This window comes from Anarhichas minor, unplaced genomic scaffold (genome assembly GCF_050575085.1).
Source record: "Anarhichas minor isolate MPS153535 unplaced genomic scaffold, ASM5057508v1 ptg000014l, whole genome shotgun sequence".
Classification (NCBI taxonomy): Eukaryota; Metazoa; Chordata; class Actinopteri; order Perciformes; family Anarhichadidae; genus Anarhichas; species Anarhichas minor.
The window spans coordinates 5,042,778-5,070,276 of record NW_027466460.1 but is presented as its reverse complement, the minus strand read 5'-3'; the positions used below and the strand labels follow the sequence as shown (position 1 = coordinate 5,070,276).

Sequence of the window (27,499 nt, the reverse complement as noted above, 5' to 3'; positions counted from 1 at the left end):
GCTCAAGGTGATGTCTTAGAATGTGTTTTGTCCAACCAATGGTCCAATTCCCAAAGAAATTCAGCTTAAAATGATTTTTTTGAAACTGAAAACGAGCAAATATTTGCATTAGAGAAGCTGAAGCCAGTGAATATTTGACAGACAGACACATGCATGCACGCGACAAAATGCATGATGTCCACACGGCGGCGATAACTTCGTTTCTATGAAAAGAGACAATGAACCACAAGCCACAATGTGCTTCTACAAGGATTAGAGTGGCCACTAATGCAACATCATGTCAGCTTCCTCCCTCTGACCTCTGCTCATCACTCTCTCGCTGTCATAGTGACTGGAGAGTAAAGAAAAAGAAGCAGAGAATGAATCGAGGCAGGTGTCAGCTCGCCGCCTCTTTCCCATCACATGCAGGTGAAGTGTGGGATACAGTAGGAGTGTGAGAATTTAATGGTGTGAGGGAGCATAACTGTGTCGTGAATTAGTCTGAGCTCTGGCGTGTACATGTGTGTTTTACCAATGCACTGGGGTATATGAGATTCTGCAGCAGTGCGTTCACACATGAGCCTTCACTGCAGAATCCAACCATGATGTCATCTTTTCCTTTCATCTTTCTCTCTCTGAATCTCTCAAGCTGTGGAAGGAGGGGTTTAATTCAGTCATGATGTCAAGTGAGAGGATCGTATTAGATAGTGGAGAGAGGGGTGGAGAAGACGGGGAAAAGCAACAGGAGTAAAAGGGTTAATTTGCACTTAGTGTTTTACAAAAAGAAAACCCAGCAGCTGTGATGAAGCAGTAGATCCCCTTTCTCTGCAACTCATTATTACGGAGTATTAAAACTTAAAGTAACACCTGGCTCACTGAGCTAATCCAAAACACAATTTGTACCTTCCACAAAATCTAATCAAATGTAACAATGCTCTGAAGGATGTTGTGCTGAAACAATAGTCAATTAACTAAGGAGCTGATCAACAGAAACGTTGATAATGAATAAATATATTTATCATTTTTAGACATTCTTTTTCTTCTTTTTCTCAAACATGAGGATTTGCTGCCTTTCTCCATTTTATGCATAATTTATTAATATGAATAGAAGATGAATTCCTGCACACTGTCGATGACTTGTACTCACTCATCTTCACCAGGTAAATCTCATTCGTACAGGTACTTTATACAATCATTATATAAATTACCTTATGAAGGTCATTAATAAAGTCAGTATAAAGGTTTCGTTTTGTTGTACAGTCAGACTTCTTGATTGAACTTTGTAGCAATAACCATTACCTTCCGAAAATGTAATACTGCAATAATTGTAAATTGATTTAATAGTAAATTGAATACCGTTGCGTTATGGACTACTGGTGAAACAAACAAAAACAGCTATATTTTCAGAAAATAACTGGGTTCTTATGCAGTAACAAGCATTTTTATAGACCTTAGTGATATTTCTTGGTTTGGATTTAATACACACAATTACCTCCGTCTGTCACATACAGTGGGGCGGCAAATTAAAATATGAACACATTAGTGGAGAAACATAATGAATACAGATTCCATACGAGGGCTCACTGACTGATAAATCATATTCTGTGGCCTTTAGAGCCAACCCAACCGAACACCTAAGAGAGTTTGGAGTGTTTCAGGCTTGTACAACCTATGACAAGGAGCATTAAAGCTGTTATGGAGGCGTGTGGTGGAGCAACACATCACGAGGACACTTAGTTGATCTTAACACCTTTAACCTTTAAATGTGTCATCCATCTGTGTATGCTACCAGTATCATTATTTCTCCTTGCACAATGAGTTATGCGATTTATACTTTCGTCAACATAAATGCCATGTGTGCTACACATCCCACTCCTCAAGAGTTCAGTCAATGCCCTTTTCTGAGCGCTCCTTTGTGCGTGTCGGCGGTTAACTACCATTAGATGCAAACCACAACATGATTTCTGCAGACGCTGGCAACATTTAGCTTCCGAGTCCAACCAAGTGCATGTCCATGAATATATGGGCAGACATTAATTTCATACATTTGCTTATTCGATATGTGAATGCACTCGAGTGTTTGCATGCATTCTTTTAGCAGGTCATTACATGTATATGTGCACTTTTTTGCCTTCAATCTGCCATTATGAGTGTTTGGACATAGGGGCTGAACGCTGCAGTATATCTCCAGACTTCACAAAGAAAACCGTTATGTAATTCAGACAGTCTTCCTGTCAGATTGACAGCTTTAGATTTTTTCCTCAACAAGTTGCAACTGAGGTTTCTCCGACCTGAGGGACCTGAATCTTGCTCTGTCCACGAAAGAAATGCGTAAACTCAGAGCTCAACTCCGGACATGACACTCACCAGATCTTGATCTGTGATGTGTTTTTTCTGTGATGTCAGCAGTAAAGAGAATAGAAAATATGTGCGGGAGGCAGAGAAAGCAGGGCAAAAGTGGGAGATGGAGAGAGAGAAAAGGGAATGTGGAAGTCAGGGAAAGAAGGGAAAACAGTTGGATGAAGAGAGAAATAAAGACAGAGGTGCCAGTGATTGGACAGAGGAAGGTGAGAGTGTCCCTGGTTCTCTCTGATGTCCACATTAAGTCCCTGTGGCTGCCGGAGCCGCCTGCTCCTCCTCCACCACCACCCACCAGCTAAACACATGACACTTAGATGAAATAAACACACACACACACACACACACACACACACACACACACACACACACACACACACACACACACACACACACACACACACACACACACACACACACACACACACACATATATATATAGAAGGGGATGAGTTAGCCGCTGCTACTGCAGCTCCCCTGGCGAAAAACTGATTTTGAGATGCGTGGGTGTGTGTGTGTGGTGCGATTGGTTTTCTGTGCCATGGAAGTAAAAGCACAGTGAACAGCAGAAGCACAGCACAGCCTAGTGGCAGCAAGACAGAGAGCCTGAAGCAGGATGAGAGATCAGTTCAAATCTCATAAAAGACTTTAAATGATTGCGTTTTTGAGAGAAAACTTTTTGGCTTTTTGGCAACAAAAATAATGCTGTTAAAAAGATTCATTTGACATTACTCATGAAACCAGTAAAGCCAACGCTGATTTTTTGTACCTACTTCATTGTTAAGGGTGCACTACACAGTAGATGGCATATATGTGTAAAGTGACACTAAAACATTTATAGTGAGGTTAAATTAAATTCAGTTCATTATATCGTCTCACTAACTAAAACAGAAAGAAAGGAAGAAAAATCAACAAAAAAAAACAATGTCTGATAAATTGCCTCAAGTGATGTAATTTGGGTCAGCATCAGTGGGGTCTTTGTCAGGGGTCGTGTCGAGATGGTATCCCTCAATTTGAAACTCACGGAAGATAGTTGAGGTTAGGCATTGACCTAATGGTTAAAGTTAGGATCGGTCATCACAAGTAATGCAAATCTTTGGTGACCATCTCGACAGGACGGTTGGGGCTGAAGACTAAAGGTTTGTAAAGGAAGAACATCTGGCAATGTTGAGTTATAAAGTGAGTTCATCAGACCATTGTAGCCCACTCCTCATGTCTGCTTGAGGCTAGCGGCTCAAGGCCACATTAGCAACTACTAGCATAACACACCAGAATCTCTACAAAGCACTGGTGGCAGTGGAGTTGCATTGTGGGTAATGCAGGCGTGTGAAGTTAATTGGCTGCGTGCTTACCGTCACTGTCCTGCTGAAACATGAATCATTCCACCAGAACAATGTGTCTGTTATCTCTTCTCCAACGTTTGGCTTAGAGATACATGCAGACCAATAATAAAAGGCACATACACCGTATATAAGTGAAACCCTTGTCTTTACTAGCCGACATTCTCTTGAACAAAATAAGCGTATACATGTGAAAATGAAATATATTTCAAACAAGATGTTCTCAGTAAGTGAGCAAAGCATTATGGGTATAAGTATTTCAGAGTATCTTAATATCGTACCATCACTTCCAACCAATACCGTTACCCACAGCTACCTGTTGTCAGTGGAAAACATATTTTTAGGATAACAGCATTGGCAATATGCTGTAAGACAGAAAAAAAGGATTGCCTGCCTTAGAGCTAAAACACTCTTCACTGTCACACTGTAGCTTTGTAGGACCCGTCCCTGACAATTAGCACCGTATTATTGTCTGAAACAGGGTTTTCCACATTGTTAAATCAGAGCATCCCTATTTTGGCTGCATACATTGTTCCCTGTCATTTTACAAGTCTCCCAGGCCTTGCTGCTGAAACACACAGCATGATGCTCAAACACGTCCCTGCTTCACAGCAGGACGCTGTCACACAAGTGATGAGCACTGCTCGCTCTGCCTCACAGCTTCCATCTGATCACTAAATCTTTCGCTTCTTGCTCTGCCTTTTCTACAGGACAGGCTCTAATGTAGCCGCTCTGCCACACACAGGCAGTGTGTGTGGTTGTGTGTGTGTGTGTGTGTGTGTGCGCGCATACCTGTCTGATGGGTTCTGGGACCCGGTAGCGGCAGCAGGAGTGTGTGAGGCGTACAGCTGTGTCCACACTGATCTTGTGGCCGACGGACACGTACACCGGCTTAGAGCTCTTGTCGGAGCTCCGCAATGCCTGGACACAAAAAGAAATGGCTCTCGTTACTTGGACCACATTTCTCCCTCTCTCTTATTGTGATCGGCATACACATTTTGTTGAGTTTGACTTTCAGTCGGGTGGGTGCTCTTTGAAGTCAGCAGCAACAAAACAACATCTTTGTTAAAAGTATATGTTTCTATTTTTTTGTGTGTGTCTGTCCTTTGCCGCACCTTTCCAAGCACTTTGCCTGAGGCGGCTGTGAGTGGGAAGCTGTCTCCTCCTTTCTGCAGAGCAGCTATCTGCGGAGGCAAAGACACAAAAATCAAAGTAAAAAAAAGATGCACGGCAATACAAATAGCAGCAAACTGAAACAAACGATTAATTAACCTGCTGTGGAGGCTTCTCGCTCTCTTCTTGTTCTTTAAGCTCTGGGACTTGACTTTCATCGCCATACATTTGGAGCTTTGGTATGTTTTCACACTCCAAACCAAAGCACATTTTTGAAGGATAGCAAATTCTTGATTGACAAGAAATAATAAGTGTTGTATTTACTTCGATCGACAGACGGATCGGTGCGGCTGCAGCAGTAAAGCAGGCGCTGCACCGGACCGTCTTGGTGAAGAGGGAGCTGAGCCGGAAGGCAAAGCTCTCAATTTACCACTCTGTCTACGTTCCTACCCTCACCTATGGTCACGAACTCTGGGTCGTGACCGAAAGGACAAGGTCGCGGCTACAAGCGGCCGAAATGAGCTTCCTCCGTAGGGTGGCCGGGCTCAGCCTTAGAGATAGGGTAAGGAGCTCGGTCATCAGGAGGGAGCTTGGAGTCAAGCCGCTACTCCTTCGCGTCGAAAGGAGTCAGCTGAGGTGGTTCGGGCATCTAATTAGGATGCCTCCTGGACGCCTCCCACTGGAGGTTTTCCAGGCACGTCCAACTGGGAAGAGACGCCGGGGAAGACCCAGAACACGCTGGAGAGATTACATCTCCTAGCTGGCCTGGGAACGCCTCGGGATCCCCCAGAATGAGCTGGAACATGTTGCCGGTGAGAGGGAGGTCTGGGTCGGCCTGCTTGGCCTGCTGCCACCGCGACCCGACCCCGGATAAGCGGTGGAAAATGGATGGATGGATGGATATTTACTTCATATTCAAATGTTTATTTAAGAATACATGTTCCAAACCAAAACGTTGACAGCTTGATAAAAAATAACTTCTTGTTAATGCCGTTAATGTGTCAACTGTAGCGACAACCCTGAAAGTCATTATATTACACATATTAACACAAAAACAGCTGTGTCTGTTTTACCAAGGTGAAGCTTTAGGACACTAAAAACAACAAAAAACAGACTTGATCCTCAAGGAGCACTCTCCTTAAACCTGAGAAAACCATGGCCTTAGAGTCCACAGTGGCTTCCTATTAAATCAGTCATACTAAGAAAAATAACTAAAGAGTAAATCTGTGCAATCAGACATGATGACAGAAACTGGCTAAGATTTGCTGATAATAAAAAAAAAATTGACTAAACCTAAGCGATACTTCATATTTCGGATTAGTTGATGCCGTCAAGGTGCCTGCATTGCACCTTGAGATGCCTTGCACTCAAGGTGCCTGCATTTTAAAAACGTTTTTTCTTTCTATAGGAATTCAAGTTTTGGTTAAACAGTCGAAAAGGCCGAGCAAAGTCAGACGTAGTGATGTGGGCGTTGGCTGTTGACAGGTGTGCTGTAGGTTATGGGCCAGGGCGATGAAGGGAGCTTAGCCTCCATGATGGATGGGGTGTCTGCTCTCCTATGACTGATTACAGCAAGCAGCCAGCAGGGAGACAGGGGGGGGGCCGCACAGGGCCTCCGATCCCGGCTGGGATGAGGCCAACAGTGTCTGTGAGTGAGAGTGTGAGTGTGTGTGAGAGAGAGAGAGAGAGAGGTTTGGCTCCTATGAAGCAAGAGTAGGGCTGGAGCCAGAATAGCAGAAGTCAGAAAGACCGATCAAGTCATCAATAACACACTAGTGTGAGTTACAGCCAGGCCATCACTGAGTGAGTGAGAGACAGAGAAGGAGGAAAAAAAAAAAAAGAATTCCAACCAAAATTGTAATGTTCAAATTGAAATACATAAGGAATCCTACTGGGAAGCTACAGACTGGTATAAAAACCTAACATATAGTTTTAATAATTACGGACCTGCCCTTTATCACACAAAACTGATCTTCTCATCTCACTCTCAGAAAGAAGAATAAAGAAGTATAATTCCAAAAGTGCTGAACTGCTGTTTCTTAAAAAGAGACAAGAATGAGAAAAATCTGTGTTTAATAGGTCATTGCGTGTATTTGTACAACCACACAATGAGTGTTGTATCTTCACATTTATACCCTCTAAAGACACACACACACACACACACACACACACACACACGCGCCTTTGCTCTTGAAGCTTGAACATTTAATGACAGAAACTGAGAGAAATGTCTCTCTGTAACCTTCAGAAACACTTAGACCACAGGTTTTTATGAAAACTCGCAGAGTTTTTGGAAACTTTTTCTGAGATCTAATTGAGCATGGCAGCATATTGCTCGTCAGTGGTACGTGGCGGCGTGCGTGTAGATCCGGTAATAGCTAATCTTATTTCTTACCAGCTAATTTTCTGAAATTTGGTAACATGGCTTGTGTTTCACAGTTTACTTCACAGTTAATTTCCTACTAAACGCTCAAACACCAACGGCAGTGTTGACCTGAGGCGTCGCAATCCTGTGCCGTGTCTGTAGCCAAATTAGACAGAGCCCCAGAGAGTTACAATTACATCAATATGGACGGCAAACTGATCCAAAGCCGATAGCTTGAGCCCAAAGATGCATCATAGTCGTGTACTGTCGGAGCAACCCGATACCTATAATGAACATGTACCGAGCCACTGGGATTAGCATCAGCAGATATGTGTGACTGCATCCTCGGCAGCGACCGTGTTCTGTAGAGACAAAGATCAGATTCTACCCTGCAGCAGAGACGATCCAACATTTTTTGACGCCAAAGCCACTAACAGTAATTGAGGGAGATGGATACACTCCTACAGAGGATTGAATTAGTATGTTACACTTCTACATGAAGACCGCTGGGGATATAAGCAGAGAGTCTCTTTGCCTGCTAATGGAGTTAGCACTGGATGAGCTGATTGCAAGAGCCTGCCATGCTGGTTCCCTTAGAAACTTTTCAACAGCACTTGTCATTCGCAAGTCCAAGAAATGCCCATCACTGCTCTTCTGCACATCAACATCATGTACAAAGAATTTGCATATTGATATTTTCCAGAGGGAAAGCACTTGGGGTCAATTATCATCACTGTCACCTCAGAGCAAAGACAGAGTTCAAGCTCTTTCTATGAGGAGTTCACACCATGTGGGTGTTGGTTTGCTTCAGGTTGCTGAAGATCCCATTTAAAACTCTTTTCCAATAGTCTGTGTGTAAAGGCATCTACAGTATGACAAGTCATTTAACAGCTAGTCTGGATATGTATTGAAGATCTCAGATATACAATACTATATACTCTTTCTATAGTCAAAATGAACAATGTCATTGTTCCTAAGAGAAAGTACGTCACACTTTTACCATTCAGCTTCCACTTTCAGATATCCACAATTGCACTTTTGATATCTAGAATGAACATTCTGGATATCTGCAATATAATTCTTACCCGTTAGTCGTCATGATTTTAATACAAGATATCCAAAATAAAAAAAACATGAGAGATATCCATAATGAATTTCCAAAATACATTGTGACTAGTTAAAATGTCATTACAGATATGTACAATATGAATATCTGCAATTGCAGATATCTGTTCTGGATATCCAAAAAGATAATAATATGCCAGAATGGCTCACATCAGTTTTGACAAGTAAAAATGGGATTGTGGATATCTGAAATGTTCAAAGAAATGTTCAAAAAAGGCCACTCAGTCTTTTTAAGACTCTGTATATCCTCTTACTTTAGACTAGCCAGACTTCTGCTCATATGGATTTAACTTTGACTTGTTTTTATTCTTTCCACAACAGGTCACTGAGGCTGCAGACTGAAACAAGGTGAACATTTGCATATTAATGAGATCCAGTTAGTGCTGTCCCACAGGTATACTTTGACCAATGGGTATGTGTTCCAGCTTGATTTGCATTCAAAAAGTCACAGGCTTCTTTGTTCATTAGCCACACAAGAAGGCCTTGGCTTGTAATAAAAGACACACTGTCAAAACAGCATTACACTAACACGTACACACTCACAAATAGATGTGCAAGTGTGAGTTCACATGCACATTTAAAAGCAAGTGAGGATTTTGTCCTTTGCTTCGTCCCTGACATCTCTTTGCATATTTTGGAAAGCAGTGAGCAACAAACACAGCAGAAAAAAAAGAAAAGTGATTACACTTTGATAAGTTAAATAATTCATTGACCCGTGGTTGGCACCTCTTTTATAGAAACAACATTTGTACACGGCAAGAATGAAAACAATATATGAGGTAGCACATCATATTCTCTACATTGATGACCCACAGCACAGAAGGGACAAAAACAAATCAACAACTTTGTCAAGTGTGGAAAAAAGTCAAGTCTCACCTGTGACTGGTGCTCTTCATTCTTGTACACACCCTGCGCCTGCAGCAGGTTCTTGGCCACGCCCACACACGGCAGCCCCGACAGCACTCCAAGATGACACGCCAGGCCAAACTCTGCAGGGTCCAAACGGGGACAATGTCAAATCAAAGCTCAGAGAAACCAGAGTTACTCTTGAGTCAAGAGTAACTGGGGTTTCAAGAGTGTTGACACCATAGTAATGACTTTGTTACTGCAGAGCCTTTTTTTAAAGAGAGAGACAAGACAGCTCAACTTGAACTCTGAACAAGTGTTTTTAAATGAGCTTAAATGGATCTGAATCTTAATATCTGATGCACCCCTTAAAGCAGAGCTCTTAAATACAGAAAGTAGCCAATCCGAATGTACCAAGTGCCTGGCTCAGCATGGGAAGGATTGGGATCTTCAGTTCTAGTAGATTGTTTGTTTTATTTCTTAGAGTATATTAATTTATTGGTGCTTTTGTTTGGTTAACTGCTAAAATATATTTATACTGATATGCTACTTGTCCTCTTTTGTTTTGTATGTAGAGTTTAATCGGTAGTGTTTGTTTCTGTGTTTTCAAATCCCCTTTGTTTAAAAAAGATGGTCTGATCAGCCAATATATATATGATCCCCTTTGTGTTCAGTTAATTAGGTCCATTTTGTCAGGTCAGTTTTGTTCTGTTAATGTTGAGTTAGTAGAGCCTGAGTTAAACTGTCTTTAGTTTACCTCTTTTATGGGCCCAGAACTTTGTTGCTAATTTTGTAACTTTCATTTTTGGGTAAATAAAACCCTATTTTTGAAAACCCACTTTTGACTCCTCATGCCTGCCAGCTTGGTCCCACACATGCTAGTACATTCACATCCTACCGTTTGAATGTAATTATGAGCAGCCAAGTGGGGAAAATATGTTCATAATGTAAAAAACACCGAATAATAAGTTCTTCCCATATGCTTACAATACATGAACGCAGCATAACACCTAAATGGAATGCAGTGCTTTTCATGCCATGAAATGTAACATGTTGTAAAAAAGATCAATATAGAGCAGCTTGACTTACCTCTGTAGTGGAAGAGACCATTCCCGTCCACAAACACCACCTGTTGAGAGGGCACAACTGAAATGAAGAAAGCTATAGTACAAAACAAAGATGGAGCTGTTTACTGTTCATGTTGCAAAGTTGAAGGCTTATTGTACATTTGCACATTTTGATAGGCGACATGTCACAGCAGGAAAAACAGGTGTAATCAATAAGGTTAATCATGGCTGCTGAGACACTTCAGTGGAGCAGAGGCATCGTTAATGTTATTAGATCCACCTGTGCGCTCCTGATATAACAAGGTAAAATGCCTGCTGTGAAACTTTTTTTCTGCTTATCTGCAGTCTGTTGCCCTGCTGCTACCACTGTCTGATACAATGTCAGGAGATGAAAGCCTCTTTCACACATAGCTCCCAGTAAATTACTGGGATAACCTTTGAGGCACCGCCAGTGATTTCCTCTATACGCACACATGCACTTCAGAAATATGACAATGCTGGAACAGAAGGGGCAAGGAAGAAGTTCAGCAGAAGATGGTGATGCATCACTTATGGATGCTAGTCGCCATAAAAGTCACCAGAAGAAGAAGAAGGGGCAAGGCCAGATGTACGTGCACTGGATAACTCGCTCCGGAGCCTCACTAGTATTCAATATTGAACTAGTTTGCGAGACAAGTCAAATCGCCTGCGAAAGCATTGGCGTAAATGCTTTCATTCAAATTCAAGTACGTCATGAGCGGTGATTTGTTCTACGTGGAAGTGTCGTTCGTCGGACGTAGCCCTCAAGTACAAGCATTTTCCGTTAAATGTTACGAGATCTTGAGGTGGAAAATCGGTGGTACAGATTCCCCTGAATATCGAGCCCCGCTCCTACTCACACATGACCCCCTGTTCCGGGAGCATGTCAGGGGTAGACTGCATGTGTGAAAGGGACAATAGAGTGTGAGATAGCCGAGTGTCTTTATACTGAGTTTCAAAAGTTACAGTTCGTCAGAGACAAGCTCCTCACACTGATGCTCTAACTGTTCCAGCCCCACGACTCCGATGAATTCTTGAAGCCAAAGGTGACTCTGACTTATTTCAGCTGTGAATCATAAGTCACTGGGAAAAACATCACTTCAATGGTGGCAGATAAACGGAGCAGTGACTGCATCTGTCCAGGGCTAAATGTCAGAACAAATAGAACTCTGTGTGTGTGTGTGTGTGTGTGTGTTGTTTCTGCACCCCTCCGTGCATGGTGACAGAGAGACAGAGTGGGAGGCGCGTGGGCTGCGACAAACGGAAGTGAGTGGGTGAGGATGAATTAGAGGCGACTTTTGGGGAGAGAGGGAGAACAGAAGAGCTTTGTCACAGGAGTTGCAATTCATTCAGTGTGTTTTAATGTGCATGAAGTAATGGAAGGTTTGCACCATTTAAATGAGCCGAATAGTGTCAGTGTCTCGTTCAGTGTCGGTAACCTCAAACCCGCTTTTATAAGTCTGTCATTTTCATATACTCATCTCTTCAGTTCATCCTGGAGACCTCAAAAATGAATGACAAAAATTCCATCTGTACTATGAGATTACAGCTAGCACGTCATCACTAATACTGATTCTAATGTGTAAGCATGTTAGCATGCTGGCTTTATCATTACAATCAAAGCACACCTGAGGCGAGCACAGTACAACTACAGGTGAGCAAGGAGACAATTGAGCCTGACAAGCTGAGATTGAGCTTTATGGCCACTGTTTATTGAGGACGAACCATCTTGATACACCGCAGCTTTCCCCTGGTGCCACGATTAATAGTTCAACATTTTGGGAAATAGCTTAGCATAACTACTAGAGGCAAGGGGAAACAGCTAACCTGACTCTGTCCAAAGTGGCAAACATTTGCCTCCCAACAGTGCTAAAGCTACCCGAGTCATTTGCATTTCTATAATGTTTGTGTTTCAATCAAATTAAATATTCTTATTTTTGGGGGAGTTGCTGTAACTATGTCACAGGTTGCCAGATACTGTAAACACACCTTTTTATGTTTCTGTTTGTGTTCAGGTGAAACCACTGATGTATAACATGTTGATTAGTGAGCTTTAGAGGTTTTCTTATGAATATTTTTTAACATTGGACAGAGTTAGGCCGGATCCCCTTGGCGCCAGTCTTAATGCTAAGCTAGGCTAACCACTTCCTCCCTCCAGTTCTGTGCTCAAAGACAATAGGATGGTATTGATCTTATCATCTCACTCAGAAAGAAAGCTTGCATGCATCCTGCTCGAAATGTTTTGAAATAGCCAAATTTGAAACCAAATCACATGTGACTTTCAGAAACTGGTTGAATGCAAGCAAAACGTAAGAATCAAAAATGAAAGATCAAAGATGAAGAAAAAGGGATTGAAGTACATCAAAATTTTGAAGTTTGAATATCAATATCGAACTTCGAAAGTCAGGTTTGAATATCTATGTTTTTCTGCAAGTGGAAAAGTGAGCAACGCCTTTCACATATTCTTCAACACACAAGTGTGACATAGAAGACCCAAATAAAGTCTCACAAGTCTAACCTCAAAATGTTAAAAAAACATCATGTGAGGTACTCCTCTAGCACCACGATGAAGCAAATCCAAAGCGTGCTCTTTCACTTGAGGCAAAATGTCCTAACTAGTTATAACAACAAGAAGAAAGACAACTGCTGCACCCATCCACAGCAGTGCGTTGTTTTGCTTCTGTGCTGGTACATCTGTTTCACCAAACTGAGACCATGCCAACCGCCATCTACTGTAGGTAATACACTGACTATGTAAGTACCTCATACAACCCTACCTCTAAAGCCCTAAACCCTACTTCATCTATGTCTCACATTAGTGTGTTTGTGCAGAAGCTGACCTGAGGCAGAAGTTTGGGCTGGTTCCTCTCCAGCCGCTGCAGAGCTTCCAGAAGGAAGGGGGTTTCTCTGAAGGCCAGGAAGCCAGCTATGTAGGGGGCCGTCAGGGTCACCATCTGACTGTCTTCATAGAGCACCTGGGAAAAGTTGAAACAGCGGTTAATATATCTCAGTACACCGACCCCTTACCTGCTTGCTCACTGACACACACCCATAAGAACAGTGTCAATTCAGTGTAATAACAGCACTGGGTTTGGATGCATCTTTTGGCCTGAATGCAGCTCAGAAAATGACACTGTCAGGATCATAGGGTCATGCTTTGGACAAATGCATCCACCTCAGTGTGTATTTAACGGTGAGTCCACAGATGCACAAACAAGCTGTATAAGATCATCACTAGCATTCCCCATCTGGCACAAAATGAAACATCTGTTACCTCTTGTTGATTTAAGGCTGTGAACATGTTGTTGATTTAAGGCTGTGAACATGTTGTTGATTTAAGGCTGTGAACATGTTGATTTAAGGCTGTGAACATGTTCTTGATTTAAGGCTGTGAACATGTTCTGAGCATCAGACAAGTTATTGGATTTAAGTAGCCTGCTGTGTTCAAAAGTGGACACCGTTACAAAAAAACCGACACAATGTGCCTCAGTGTTAGATGCTGCAACATCAGATACAAGCACCTCTTGTCAAGGCCTACAAGCAACGGCTACAAATGAAATATGCAAAAGCTCTCGCTGGTGGATGAAGGCAAGCCACTGGCGCTCGACACAAGGACGTTTTCAGAACAGACTTAGCTATCAGAAATACCCCCCCCCAATGGGGGGGGCCCCAATGTCATTAATTATAATGGGTTATATAATCAGAAGGGGCCAGCAGCCCATGTTAGTGCACAGATAAATGCCAGTGAGGAGGAATGCTTGTGAAAGGCTTTCAGAAAAGAGAATAATGAAATTAGAACTGCCAAAGTCACTTCAACAACAGCGCTTGTAACAGGACTGGACCTTGAGCTGTGTTGTATACTAAACCTCAGCTCTCAGGTGTATTAATATTGCTTTTTATGCTTGGCAAGTCTGCTTTCAGGAAATTGATTTGGATGAGATTAGACATCCACAAACCTTTTGGGTTAAGAATATTAAAATCCATCACATCCATGAGAAGAGGCGCATGTAAAAATGATTTGAAGGCTGTTTTACAAGGTGAATCAATAATATTCAAAGGCCCCTTTGAGTTTGGATGTTTGTATTAAGAAATAAGCACTTTTCAAAGGTAGTTCACAATTCCTTCATGATATTGTCGGGTCCATGTACGATTAGAATGCATTTGGCATTTCTATAGCACAGTATTACAGTATTGTTGATCTCTGTGTTCTCCTCGTACAATGACCCAAATACAGAGACAATGACTTAAATAATGTAAATATAGGTTACATTTGACTTATTCTCTCATATCCCATGTGCCCTTACTGTTTTCCAGGTTTTCCAGGATACGTGGGAACACTGTTTAACTTATTTCATAATTTAGCAAAGATTTTTGCATCGTGGCTACGAGTTTGCAATTATTTTCATTTACAGTTGTGTTTTCACCTCTCCAACACTGTTACACTTTAAACTGCTATGATCAATATTTTTATATCAACAATAGATGATGTCAATCGTAGTGATGAGCCTTCAGAGAAATAACACCCAACTCTGCAGTTCCCCTCAGCTCTATGGAGATATTTAGCGTCTTTAAGCTCATTGTTTTGGTTTTTGCAGCTTTGCAAACTTTACTGTTTGGGTTTTGGTTTCACTGCTCTCATCAGCCAGAAAGAAGGCGGCAGTTTAAGGTTAGAAAGCTCTGATAAACCCACTGAAAGCTACCTGCCTAGCAGCAAACAGCACAATGACAACTTTAGCGTCTAGCTAGTGAACATAGTGGAGCATTTAGCAGATTAGGTGCTAAAAACACTGCTGGCCATAAACACTACAATTAATACAGCTTTCAATATGTGTTAAATACAAGCTATTATGAGCCAATGTGCAAATGACCCAAAAGTACAAATATTAATTTAAAAATGGAAGTGTATTCCAGAGCTTTCAACCACACAATTTCCTGATCTTCCTCAGCAGATGAAGTTTACTCAGTTGTCGTGAAGAGGAGTCAGTTGTCCCCACATACGCGTCAATAAGTGCGGACCTAAGCCCTTGGTTTGTTTGTAGTATAGTTAACTACTGATTCACGCCCCCAAAAAGTAACCTTCTGTTTCAAAGGTCAAGAAACTCGCTTTTGAACTTATTTTTAGTGATCTTCCAGTTTAACTGTAATACAATATCATGGCTCAAGTATCTATATATTCATATACCGCACTATATGTAATGTAAGGTACATCTGGCCAGTAAGGACATTTTCAGCCTTAAAAGACGGGATGTCTTTTAAGGTTACATGCAGAAAAGTAAAATCAAAGGCAGGATGAGTGGACAGGTTAAAGCCTGAACAGGATCTGTTTTGGTAGAACAAAGTTCCTGATCAGACGGCTGTAGACAGAAAGTAATAAGAGAAATGATCTAAGGTGATCAAATCACATCAGCTGCTGCCAAAACTAACCAGACAGCAATCGTGGCAGTACAGTATGAGTCATTTGATGAAGTGTGTTCACAGTCTTCCTCGTGCGGTCAAGATACGTAGGTGAGAAGTGATGAAGCCTTGCATTCCCAAAATAAAGTTAGCAAGGCTACTGTTAAGGGCAAATACGATTTTCTGATAGTTTCACATCATGACATATTTTTATTATATCTTTCTTGTGAAAATGTGCCTTCATCTGACTAACACAGGTTCAGTTGTGGAGGTGTTGGGGCACTGTGCAACCAGACTGAGCAAAGGCATTCTGTTCCCAGCTGTCGCCACTAAAGGCCGACAAAGCTCATCGATTCCTCCATCTGAAAGTACTTGGTACAGTCGGGGGAACGTCTCACCTCCAGGTCGGGGTAGCTGAGCACCACGAGTTGGGCGCAGGCGTTGATGTCATCCCCTTTAATAAAAGACAGGTCCACTCCTCCGACTCTCTCCAGGCCCGAGAAGTCTGGACTTCGCTGCCAGTCCTCAGTGTCCTCCTCCATCACCTGCAGTCTGAGGCGAGCCTGCTCGCTGCACAGAGGACAGACTAGTAACAATCCAGTATTTCCAATGAGTAGTTGAGAAGCTTATTAGAGTTTACATTCTACAATTACACATAGGTGTTTAGGCCGGCTGTGATATGTCTTTCGCTACACCAGAATAACATACCTGGTACCACACCATAATGAGGAGTACGATTTGTTGAAAGAATAAATACATTTTGTGATTTTGCTAAATACTCAGGAAATGTTAGCGTTTGGTTGCTGGTGTCTTAAGAAGGCAATTTATTGTTTTGTCTATAAAATGTCAGGGAAAAAAAGTGAGAAATGTTCATTAGAATTTAAATAAATAGCTTGTTTTATCCAAACAACAGAATACAGTTAAATGTATTCAATTTACTGTTATACATGGCAAAGATTTAAAGGGCCATTCTGCTTTCAAAAAAACTGAAAGATTGATTGATTATTAAAATAACTGCCTGCAGATTCATTTTCTGCCAACCAAAGAATAGACTAAAGGTTTCAGCTCTGGTTTATTCCCCTGAGGCCTCTTGACCCTTTATTTGTTTCTGCCTAGAAGACGCAACAAATGTCTTGTTTGGTCAAACTAACAATCCAAAACCGAATGATATTCAATTCATAACTATATAAAACAAAGAAAAGCAGCAAAGCTGGAACCAGGGAATATTTGGTGTTTTTTATTGTGAATCTAAACTTGTCTTCATATTCCCCAATTTGTACAATGTCATCTGCACAGAAGTTCTGCTCCGCTATTCTGAGACCAGGGACTGTGGACTACAATGTGTAGGTGGTGGTCAAGATTGTAATTGGTTTAAGACAACCCATGGCCTACTTTTCTACCCAGGGCTTTGCATACCAACACACTGTCCTCAGCTGGACTTTTACAGCGCCCACACACACACACACACACACACACACACACACACACACACACACACACACACACACACACACACACACACACACACACACACACACACACACACACACACACACACAGATGGAGATGGCAGGCGGCATAAGGACATAATATGGAATCATGGCGTTATCACTGGCCTTGTCATTACAAACTCACAAATCAGTGGCTGCTGGGGACTGATGGTACAACTCCAGAGCTGCTGGCAGAAGAGTTACAACAACATAGGGACCCAGACAAGTGCAGCAACATCTGTCAGCACCTTATGGAGCACTTTGTTTTTTTGTTTTAGCAAGCTAATACTTCGAGTCAGCTAATGATAACAAGTGGCTACACTGTTTGGAGATAAGTTGTACATGTATGTGAGTTAGTGTAGGCTACTGTATAAAGTCCAGGTGTGTAAACGAAAGAACAGCACTCTGACCTCTCCCATTGGTTGACCAGATCTTCTCCAGGAGGAGCGAACATCTGTATCAGTCTGGTGAAGAGGACACAATCAGGTGAGGGGGAAAAAAGATTTTTAATAAGTAAAAAAATTAACTAACAGTAGCAAACGTGAGCACCAGCGCTCGTATCGTGTCCCTGTTTTGCTTCCGCGTACTGTCGTCATTGCGAGGGCGGGGCCTGCGTCTCGCAACAGTGTGGTTCATCCTGCGGGTTCATCCCGCCATCTAGTGGCCAGAATAGTGAATTACACCGACACATCTTTCAATGTTTTCTTGTTCGGATCCATCCACCATAATTAAAAACAATTATCCAAACAGCTACCAAGTTATTAAGTTATTATCTGGTAATATTAAGCTCAGTTATATTATAAGATAAGATAAGATAATCCTTTATTAGTCCCGCAGTGGGGACATTTACAGGATTACAGCAGCATCGTGGATAGTGCAAACAAGAGACATAATAAAAAAAACAATGTATCAAAATAAGTAATAAACAATAAAGAATCCTAAATAAGTAAAAAATCCACAATAACTCAAAATATTATATATACAGACAGAATAATTGTTATATTATGTAATATGTTGTATTATCTGTTTAATGGACTAAAAGCAGCTCAAATTGAACGTGATGATGCCAGTACAGGGCATCCAAAATATGACTCACTAGATCTGGGATGAGCCTGTCACAGCTTCACATCAGCAAGTAAGGCAAAAAAAATGTACGATCAGCACAGAGGATGAGAGAGAACTGGTCTGACACCAACATGTCCAGTGATCAGTCATTTTTTAAGGAGGAGAGAAAAATCCAAAATCTGATAAGTGGACAGAATGTTTGATGAATAGAACAAAGTGACAGTAACAGAGACAAGACACTGACCACAGAAATACAGATAAGTACTCTGTTTTAGCAAAGATAATGAAAGCACGGCACACTTGACTTGGCTGCAAATAAAATTCCAACTGATGATCGGAAAATTCTACATCAAAATATTAGATTTTTAAAAGGGAGGATGAGTGATCCATTAGACTAGCATGGCTCGTCAAAGAAGAGGTATGCTGAGAAAAACACTGGAAGACAGGAAGTCTGCCTGGACTGAGACTGACATGTCCACTGATGAGGAGACTTCGAAGATTGAAACAGGACAACGAGATAAGAGACGAGCAACAGAGGATGCAGAGGCACATGTGAGCTCAAATTCCATTAAAAAAATTTCACAAGTGCAAACTGTATCAGCTGGAGTTGCCCTGGAATGCCACATAACCATGATCTTCTAGGTTTGATTCTTTCTCCGCACATTTCTGGCCTTTTTTGCAAATAAAGGCCAGAAATAAATAAATCCGTAAAGCAAATCTTGAAATATTCATACCATATTGAAATATAGTGTACCTCAGGGCTCTGTTTTTAGCCCTCCACTTCTTTTTGTTTCACCTCTTGACCAAATTATATGGAATTATACTGCCACACCGATGATATAGCCGAGCACCACACATGTATGTAACGCAGATAATCACACAAGTATTAAGGAATTAGAGCCTGGCCTGACTGCTGTCACACGACTTCCTATGTTTAAATTATTTTTCAAAAAGAGATGTTGGGCCCTTTTCCCTGCTCTACAGACATGGTTTTAATCAGATATCACTTTAAAACCGTGTGATCTTGCAATGTTTGACCGTCAAGAACCTCTGTGTTTCTTCTCATCCTTTTCTATGCTTTGATCTGAACATCAGAAAGCCAACAGCACTACTTGTTTCAAGTAAAACGCCGACAATAGAACTGACAGCAGCTAAGTGAAAAGAAAGAGACTGAAAAACAGCTATTTGAAATACGGAGATTCAGGTCAGTGGTAACAGATTATTGTTTTTGATCATTGCAGTGATGCAGCAAACATGAAACCCGTTGTTATGATTCTCATTAATTAACAAGTCATTTAAAGTGAAGACAGGGACGTGGTGATTACAAAATGTAGGGAGGCACACTAACACAATTTTCAGCTGTTCTCTGAACAATGTGTACAATAAAGCTGATGTAATCATTGGGCAATGGATACAGTTTGAAATTCAGTCTCAGTTAATTCAAAGTTAACTGAGGTTCCAGGTCAAAGATATTTGTTTGCGCCTCACTTTAAAGAAGTTGCTGATGTCCTTTGAGGTAAAAAACCTACACAATTATAAACCAATATGATTTTCCACTTTAACTGAGTTAAAGGTTTTCACCAACTTCAGTCCTAATCATAGTTACCATTTTCAGAATTTTAACTCTTTTGTTCACATGTCACAAAAAAGAAATTGTATCGCCTTCTTTATACTAAATGGTAGGCGGAATTTTGATTTACTTTGGGAATGTGTCAATGATTAGCAACAATGATTTTGAATCATTATCTTCTGTGCCAGGAAAATAGCATTTATTGACCACAAAGGGTAAACACGAGAAGATGTCTAAATCTGGTGGAAGCCGTAAAAGCAATCATTTTGAAGCCAGGGAATGATAGATAGATAGATAGATAGATAGATAGAGTAATGCTGTGGGATATTTAAGTCCTTGAGGGTCCGAGTGTGTTTTGGATACAGGTTATTATAGGAGCTGAGGATGAAATTCTAAAATATCAAACAAAATAAAAGTACACTCTTGTGTTCGCCATATGCATTAAGGGGACACCCCCAGTGAATTGCATAAACATTGTAACTAACAGATATCAACATGAAACTTTGACATTAAATTTTTGTATTACAAGTTCTCTAAAATGATTAGTTTGCAAACGAGGCATTATCTCGTTAACTTTGGTGAATTTAGGAGAACAGAACAGAAAAAGTGTAGTAAAAGGGAGTTGAAAATGAATGCGATGCAAGTGAACATATATTCTCATAATTCAAGTTTAATGTTTTCAAAAAAATGTAAAGGCGCCATATTGTCATTAATCCAAACATGTACTTTACACATAATTCCTCACATCAAGGTACAGAGAAGATATGCAACATGAGAAGGAGGCAGAGAGACCGATAATTAAAGTGTTGAACAGTACAGACAGTTATAGCCCTCATTCCTCAATGAGATCTTGATGAAAGGTGTACATACTGTAAGAGCTAAAGTCAGAGAGACAGCACATCATGATAGTCTTCTGGTAAATTGAAACAAAACATATCTGATCTGAGTACTTTCTTTATGCCTATGGCTTCAAATCAAGGTCCACTCTGCTTTCTAAGATACACACAATGAAAAGTGTTAGAAAGCAAAACAGCAAAGACTGGAGTGTACAAGTGACAAAGAGTCGACGGAGCGAGAGAGAGACAAAGTAGTAAAAGTTTAGCGTCGAACTGACGTCGTTTGTTTCATCATCAGTGGAACCATTGAAGAAATGGAAATTGAGCCTCCTGAAGGAATAATCAGGGGAAGGAAAGTTAAGTTGTGTGATTTGTATACATGCTTCAGAAAGAAGAGGCCGAGTAGAGAAACACGCCTGCCGTGAGGGGCAGAGGCAGTGTTTACACACACACACACACATCTTTTATCCTTTCACACCATCATACACACTTTAAATAGCTCGCAATCTGAGGTCCTTTTTTTTTTCAGTAAAGCATTTCATGTTATTGCAGTTAATGACATACAGTTACCACAAGTTAACCCTTACCCTTTCATTAACAGTTTAAAAAAACAGAGCAGTTTAATGTTTTAAAATAAACAACAGACAGAGCCAGTATTCTCAGTAGTGTGATTCCGATAAAAGGAGAAAACATTGGTCTTATCTACGTCTGTCTGGGTTTTGATTTCAGCACGGGAATGACTCTTGGCAATGGCGGTAATGTCTGCCCTCTACAGGGAGTCAGATCTACGTGAAGTCATCAATGCTAATCAGCCAAATAAATGTGATTAAAAACTGCTGCACGGATATGTTGCATTTAGAAATGTTCACACAATTCACAGTTGCTCATCTACTACAGTGGCTAAGTGATGTTTACAAAGGCTAAAATGGTATTTATTGACACATAACTCTTAGAATGTCTATCTTTTAATCTTTAAATAATATATCTTTAAACCCAATCACCACATGAGCATGCAGTAACACACCACACTGCTTCACCCCATCAATTACTCATCTCCAAAGTACAGCAACGAACTCCGACCAACTAGCACACCTACAGTATCAACATGTTGTCTACTCGCGCACCATCAAAGTATATCACTGAGTAACATTCATCCGTAACGTACACATCTACATCACTCTGATGCACAAGCAGAGAATGATGGCGGTTCTGCCCAATTACATCACAACCCTCCAAATTCAGGCATTTCATTGGCTGGCGAGCGCTAAGCCAATCAGTAGCACATTCACAAATCAATAACAAGGCATCTCCTTTAACTTTGACTTGTTCTTGACCCAAGTTCCTCAATTGTGCAGAAAGCAAACCAACTGTGGTCATTCCAAGAAAAATTTAATTAAAAAAGGTATCCAGGAGAAGCTGGGGTGTTATTTTGGCTTCTCTTCTGATAGAATGATGTCGCCACTTTGTTTTTTAGTGGCTCAGTTTGCCCGTCTGTCTGCCTGGACACGACTTACAAAAAAACAAAAAGCTCATCTGCAATCAGCACCCATGATCGTCCACATACAAACTAATGATAAATAGAAATATTTCACACATTAGAAAAGTCAAACTTGTGTTATTGCTTCTCGCAGATTGACTGAGCTAAGAGTCAGACCCGGGTCAAATATTCAAATGCTTTTCACGGTGTGATAAAGCCCTCGTGAGACGGACCGGTGGGGGTTTGCCACAAAAGACGACGAAATGAATAACTGAAAGCTCACGCGGCCACGGCGGGAAAATATCTGTTATTTTCCCACCAAATGGCAACTTCGCTGACATTGTCGAGATTCAATAAGCTCCACCCACTCCGTACCTCCATGACGATTGAAAAACATCGCAGGTGATCTTTGACCCAGGTCCTGTTCAGAATGCACTCCGCCCACCCACACTTGACCTATATAAACAAGTCACCAGATGGAAGAAACCCCTCTGGTAATATGGCAAACACTCAATTCACTTTTTGCATGTCATCAAACGTCCATGTGTGTGTGTCTATGTGTGTGTCTATGTAACAACACATCCAGTTTATCAGAGAGCGCACAAGAATGAGGTATGCGTCGCCTCAGCACTGCATATGTGGGTGTAGATGTGAATGCATATATTATTATGTAACAGCGCCTCCAGTGTTTTCATCCGATCCCGTAGCTCCAAAGGACAATATTGCTTATTTCAGCTTCTCGTGCCACAAAGGCACCGCAATTCATCTCCCGACCTTTAACCTTTCCACACAACAAACATTTTGCTGATGTTCTGATTCAAACTGCAGCCCAGCTGAGATACCAGGCACAAAAAAAATATATCACCTTTGTGCAAAAAACAAAAACAAAAAAAATCAGCCCTTTAAATTGTACAGAGTACATTTCTTTTTGCCTCAGATTTCTTTTCTTTTTTTAGTCGTTGTCTACCGTTTGTGCAAGCATGCTTCAGTTCAATAGAGAGTTGCTGTGCAAAAGGAACAGAGTTCAAAGACAACGAGGAAGGGCAGGAGGGGAGTGTTGATGGTAAGGGCAGTGGGGGATGGGGGGGGGGGGGGGGGGGAGAGAGAGCAGTCCTCAGCTTCCAGTCTCTACCTGGAGATCATCGAGCTGGACTGAGATTGGCTGGAGGAGGTGGTTGCGGCACTGAGCTGAGAGAAGCCGCTGTGGCTCGACTCCAGGCTGGTCATCGAACCCCTGAGGTGAGAGACAGAGAACATGTGAGCAGTCACCATCTTCACATGAATACAACCGGTGTATGCCACTGACTAACTGCTTGCATTCTGTGTGCACAGCTCGTGCTCATGCGGCAGAGCCATGCAGCCAGATTAAACCCACAGGAGGGAGATTAATCCACTCCGCTGAGGCTCTGCAACAAGCAGCAGTGTCTCAGTAGAAAGGTTGTGTGTGTGAGAGGATCTTACAATGCCAAATTCTTTGATTGTTCCAGTAAAGTATTTTGGTATGGGGTAAGTTCAGGGTGTTTCTGTTGAGGGCCGAAGCAGATCCGCTCTGTCTTGCATGCAAAACCATAACACCAAAGGGTGTTGCTACTTTCCTTTAGAACATGCAGCATTTTGTTCATTTTTACATGAATAATTAAAAAGGGAGTCTTTATAAATGTAGTATGTAGGCTTCTTGGTGTTTGGATCAAAGAGTCAATATACCGCCAGCATGTTCATTTCTATATAGCCCATGTCTATGATGTATCATACACACCTACAGAATGCATACAGATGTTTTGCATCAAGCATTTAAAAGGACATACAATTATAATCATTTAACTTTAAATGGTCAAGTATCACAATCTCTCACGGTAACTTTCCTCATTTTGCTTTGCATTTTGCACAGAGCTACAGTGGCCGACGCGAAAAGTCAAAACACAAATGGCCTTATCCAAAGCCGGTGTTTGGTTTGTCTGTCCTGGGCTACTGTAGAAACATGACGAGGACCCGCTCCCTTTGTAGAAATAAACAACATTCCAATTCTTCTGCTGCTATCTATTATCTTATTTTATCATCATATACATTTCTTTCAGTAGGAATTAAGCTGAAACTTATGCCGAGTTAAGCATTGCACTTAACTTGTGTAAAGCTTTGTTGTTATTAGTCGTCCAATTGCTCTTAATTCTGAATTTTCTCACATTCTTAGTAAATACAAGATACTTGTACCACTTAAGGTTTTCTTTTTTTTATAATAATACTGTGAAATTGTCAACACTACTAAGCAAGAAATTTAAAAAGCACTAAAATGAGTTAGATGGTGATCTCAAGTTTGATTCAAAAGCAAAAGTAAAGATAAAACAGCAAAGTGAGATTCAGTAAAAATGGATGAGTGATGAAAACAAGTACAAATGCCAGGAAATGTCTGCGTAAGTAGGTATACAAGTGCACATGTTAAGTGTATTGTGCGCATGAGCACACTTGGATATACAGCAGTTGAGCACTAGTGTGCTGAACTTAACCCAGCCTAGGGTTCCTGATATTGTTCGACATGCAGGCAGGGCGAGTGAAGCCAGCAAGTAGTCTTAGTGCAAGGATTATTTCTTCAGTGTGAACAAAGCATCAACATCCTGTTTGCAAATGCTAACAAAAGCCATAAGCAGGAACAGATGCAAACATGGAGGGAGGGGGGCAGTTCAAATTAGCAGCAATGACAATGAACTAGATAAGGGGGCAAACACTGAGCCACTTACAAACTCTGCACATCCCAGCAAGCCGTTCTTCACAGGAAGAAGACGGAGCAGCAGGAAGGCAGGGTTGTGAGCAATAGATCAGGAGCGGAATGGACAGAAAAGGCTGGATTAAAAGGAGTCTCTGAGCATTTCAAAACTCTGTGCCTAGAAAAATCATGATGCTCTTAAGGCTCGTCATTTTAGCAACACTATAGATTTTATTCAATCAAATATCGAATGTCATACGTGGCACTATGTGGTAGGTTGTGGAGGGGAAAAACTGTGGAGTGAAGAATGAGCAGGAATATGGTTTGAAAGTAAAACTATAACAACATCATGGTAAAACACCGTACAACAGCAAAAATATGGACACATACAAACACATATATAGCATGGATACGAATGTATTTATTTGTCTTACACACACACAAACACACAGTTACTAACCTGAAGTCCTCAGAGCCCAACACCTCAGTGTAGTACATGACTTTGCACTTGTGCGAGGAGACCTGCAGGGTGGCCAGCACGTCGTCCACACGGGGCAGGTTGGTGGCCGAGCAGGCCGGCATGTTGTGGAACTTCCACTGGAGGATGTAGAAACCTGGCCACCGCGTAATATGAGAGCCCTGAGGAGATTAATAGTACAGACAGCGTCAATGAGAAGCAAAAACTACCCATAAAATACAGTTACAGATCAAAATGTTGGCACCATTATGAATCAGTTCACACTGCTTGAACCTCACCTGCACACTTTCGCCCTCCTTGCAAGTGAGCGAGGACTCCACCATGCTGTAATCTTGACCCAGCGTCCATGACCTATCGATGAGCTGGACATTGTTGCCTACTGGAGAGGGGATGCCATGGGGTAGCAGGGGGTCTTTACGTGGAGGCTGAGGGGCCCGCTTAGAGTGGAAGATGTTGAAAACCACGTCGCCTTTGCACATGTCAAAGTCCCAGGTGATGACTGAGGAGGCATCGATGATTTCTATCAGAAGCTGGTTGGGGGAGAGAGGGGAGACAGACATGGAGAGAGAGAGAAGCACAAGAACTAAAACAAACATAAAGTTAAAGATGTTACTTATCTCTTCAGCCCTTATGTTCTCATTTTATTTACATATCTTGTATGTGTGTATCTTTCTTGGTTACAGGAATAATGTCAGAGCATTATGGCTGTGAACCTCACTCTCTTTATTATAGTCATTTATAACAGAGGTATATTTATGTTGCTCTACATTTAAGCATCAGCTACATGTGGCAAAATAAAAACACCGTCAAAGAGCAGCAAGAGAAATCTGAACATCTGTTTGTGAAGTTATGAGCTCAGTAATATGAAATTTCTGCTCTGTTAAGCACTTTGTGATTTTCTGTCTGTGAAAAGCGCTCTATAAATAAATTGTATTATATTATTATTGTTATGAAATCAAAACCGTTTTCAGAAGGGTGATTATGTATGATGATGCATCTCTCCCTCTGGTATAAATTATGTTACATGATTAACTGTATGTCACTGCAGACGGATTATGTTTTAAAGCTGTGCCACATTTGATTTCAAAAACTACACCGCATACAACCACTAGATGGCAGACCTTTCATCAGAGACATCAGGCAGCTCTCCGTTGTGGTGCCCTATAATAGATGGATGTTAGTGTGAAAATATATATATATATATATATATATATATATATACACACATATATACACACTAACATCTATCTATTCTTCTCACTTTGGTGCTCTAAGTTGAGCCTCACCTCGTGTGGAGCTCCCTTGAAGACGCTGGCGCTTTGGTAGATAGTATCGGTCCACAGGCGGACCTCATCGTTCTCGAGCTCCTCGGCCGTGCGGTACATCGACTTGGGAACGAGGCCGCCCTCTGGTACCTCGCACTGCAGAACATGAACAATCAAACACAGAATTGGGTCAACGCCGTAGATCTCAGTGTGGGTGCTGTCGTGTCTCCGAAAGTTCACATTCACAACTAAGTCATATTGTGAAACGACAGGGTAACGGTTTAAATCTTCAGCGGACACTCACCATACACTCCCCTGCCAGAAAGTCAGGAATGATCTCCTTGTCTATGTAGTCCAGCAGCCCTCCAGGACCCTGGTAGTCATTGCCTGCATATATGAGGAACTTCTTGCGGGTGTTTTCATCAATGAATGGACTCACCTAAGGGCGGAGGCAGACGTGGATATGTTTTATGGGCACACCAAATTAGTTGTAGCCTAGTTATTCCATAACAGAAATGAATGAATTTACAGCAAGAGCAAAGCAGGGTGTGTGTGTCTCGTTGTGTTAGTTAACAGTATATATATATGAAAACGAGGGTGGCCAACACATTTGAAACACCTTTCAAATCCACATAAACTGGTATTGTGAGGAGACTATTTGAACTAGGAAGTATCCCCCTCTGGTTCTTACCAGTGTCCACAGGACAGGGAAAACTCTGGGGGCTCTCAAGATAAGCAGCCGTCCCAGCGTCTCTGGGTAGTTGGCCTCCACAACCTCGATGATCCTCAGCAGCGCCTTGACCCCTGGGCGCCACAGGTGACGCATGTTCAGCCCCTCCAGATCCACCAGACACGTCCAGCAGCTACAGAAGAGGAAGAGCGAGGATTAAACTCCGCAAACACTCTCTCACACACACACACACACACAACTGGGCCACATCCTCTTTCCAACCACTTAGCACCTGTCACCCTGAGGTGAAGCTTAAGTGGTGAAGGCATCACCTGCTAATTCTGG

General features: G+C 41.6%; 2 protein-coding genes across 8 annotated transcripts in view; both read right to left on the bottom strand.

Annotated features, from left to right (window-relative positions):
- LOC142949490 (endonuclease V-like) overlaps positions 1-18,135 on the bottom strand; it is a 58,800-nt gene extending 40,665 nt beyond the window's left edge. Inside the window, exons 1-7 of one of the 4 annotated variants that reach the window (XM_076091157.1) lie at positions 17,506-18,135; positions 16,004-16,168; positions 13,052-13,186; positions 10,216-10,255; positions 9,157-9,269; positions 4,793-4,861; positions 4,470-4,598 (exon numbers count right to left, since the gene is read on the bottom strand). In XM_076091157.1, the coding sequence (XP_075947272.1) occupies positions 4,470-4,598; positions 4,793-4,861; positions 9,157-9,269; positions 10,216-10,255; positions 13,052-13,186; positions 16,004-16,168; positions 17,506-17,514 (660 nt within the window). In that variant the 5' untranslated portion in view covers positions 17,515-18,135. Of the gene's footprint in view, positions 1-4,469; positions 4,599-4,792; positions 4,862-9,156; positions 9,270-10,215; positions 10,256-13,051; positions 13,187-16,003; positions 16,176-17,505 lie in introns of all 4 variants that reach the window. The other 3 variants (XM_076091156.1, XM_076091159.1, XM_076091158.1) reach the window with 3 other exon arrangements.
- Positions 18,136-20,384: 2,249 nt separating this feature from the next.
- The window catches only part of LOC142949489 (SEC14-like protein 1), a 31,743-nt gene continuing 24,628 nt past the window's right edge, over positions 20,385-27,499 (bottom strand). For 3 of the 4 annotated variants that reach the window (XM_076091152.1, XM_076091155.1, XM_076091154.1), the window contains 7 exons: positions 27,176-27,347; positions 26,789-26,923; positions 26,506-26,640; positions 25,498-25,749; positions 25,202-25,380; positions 24,776-24,802; positions 20,385-23,277 (listed from right to left, as the gene is read on the bottom strand). In XM_076091152.1, coding sequence (XP_075947267.1) covers positions 23,172-23,277; positions 24,776-24,802; positions 25,202-25,380; positions 25,498-25,749; positions 26,506-26,640; positions 26,789-26,923; positions 27,176-27,347 — 1,006 coding nt within the window. In that variant the 3' untranslated portion in view covers positions 20,385-23,171. The remainder of the gene's footprint in view (positions 23,278-24,775; positions 24,803-25,201; positions 25,381-25,497; positions 25,750-26,505; positions 26,641-26,788; positions 26,924-27,175; positions 27,348-27,499) is intronic. The other variant, XM_076091153.1, reaches the window with a different exon arrangement.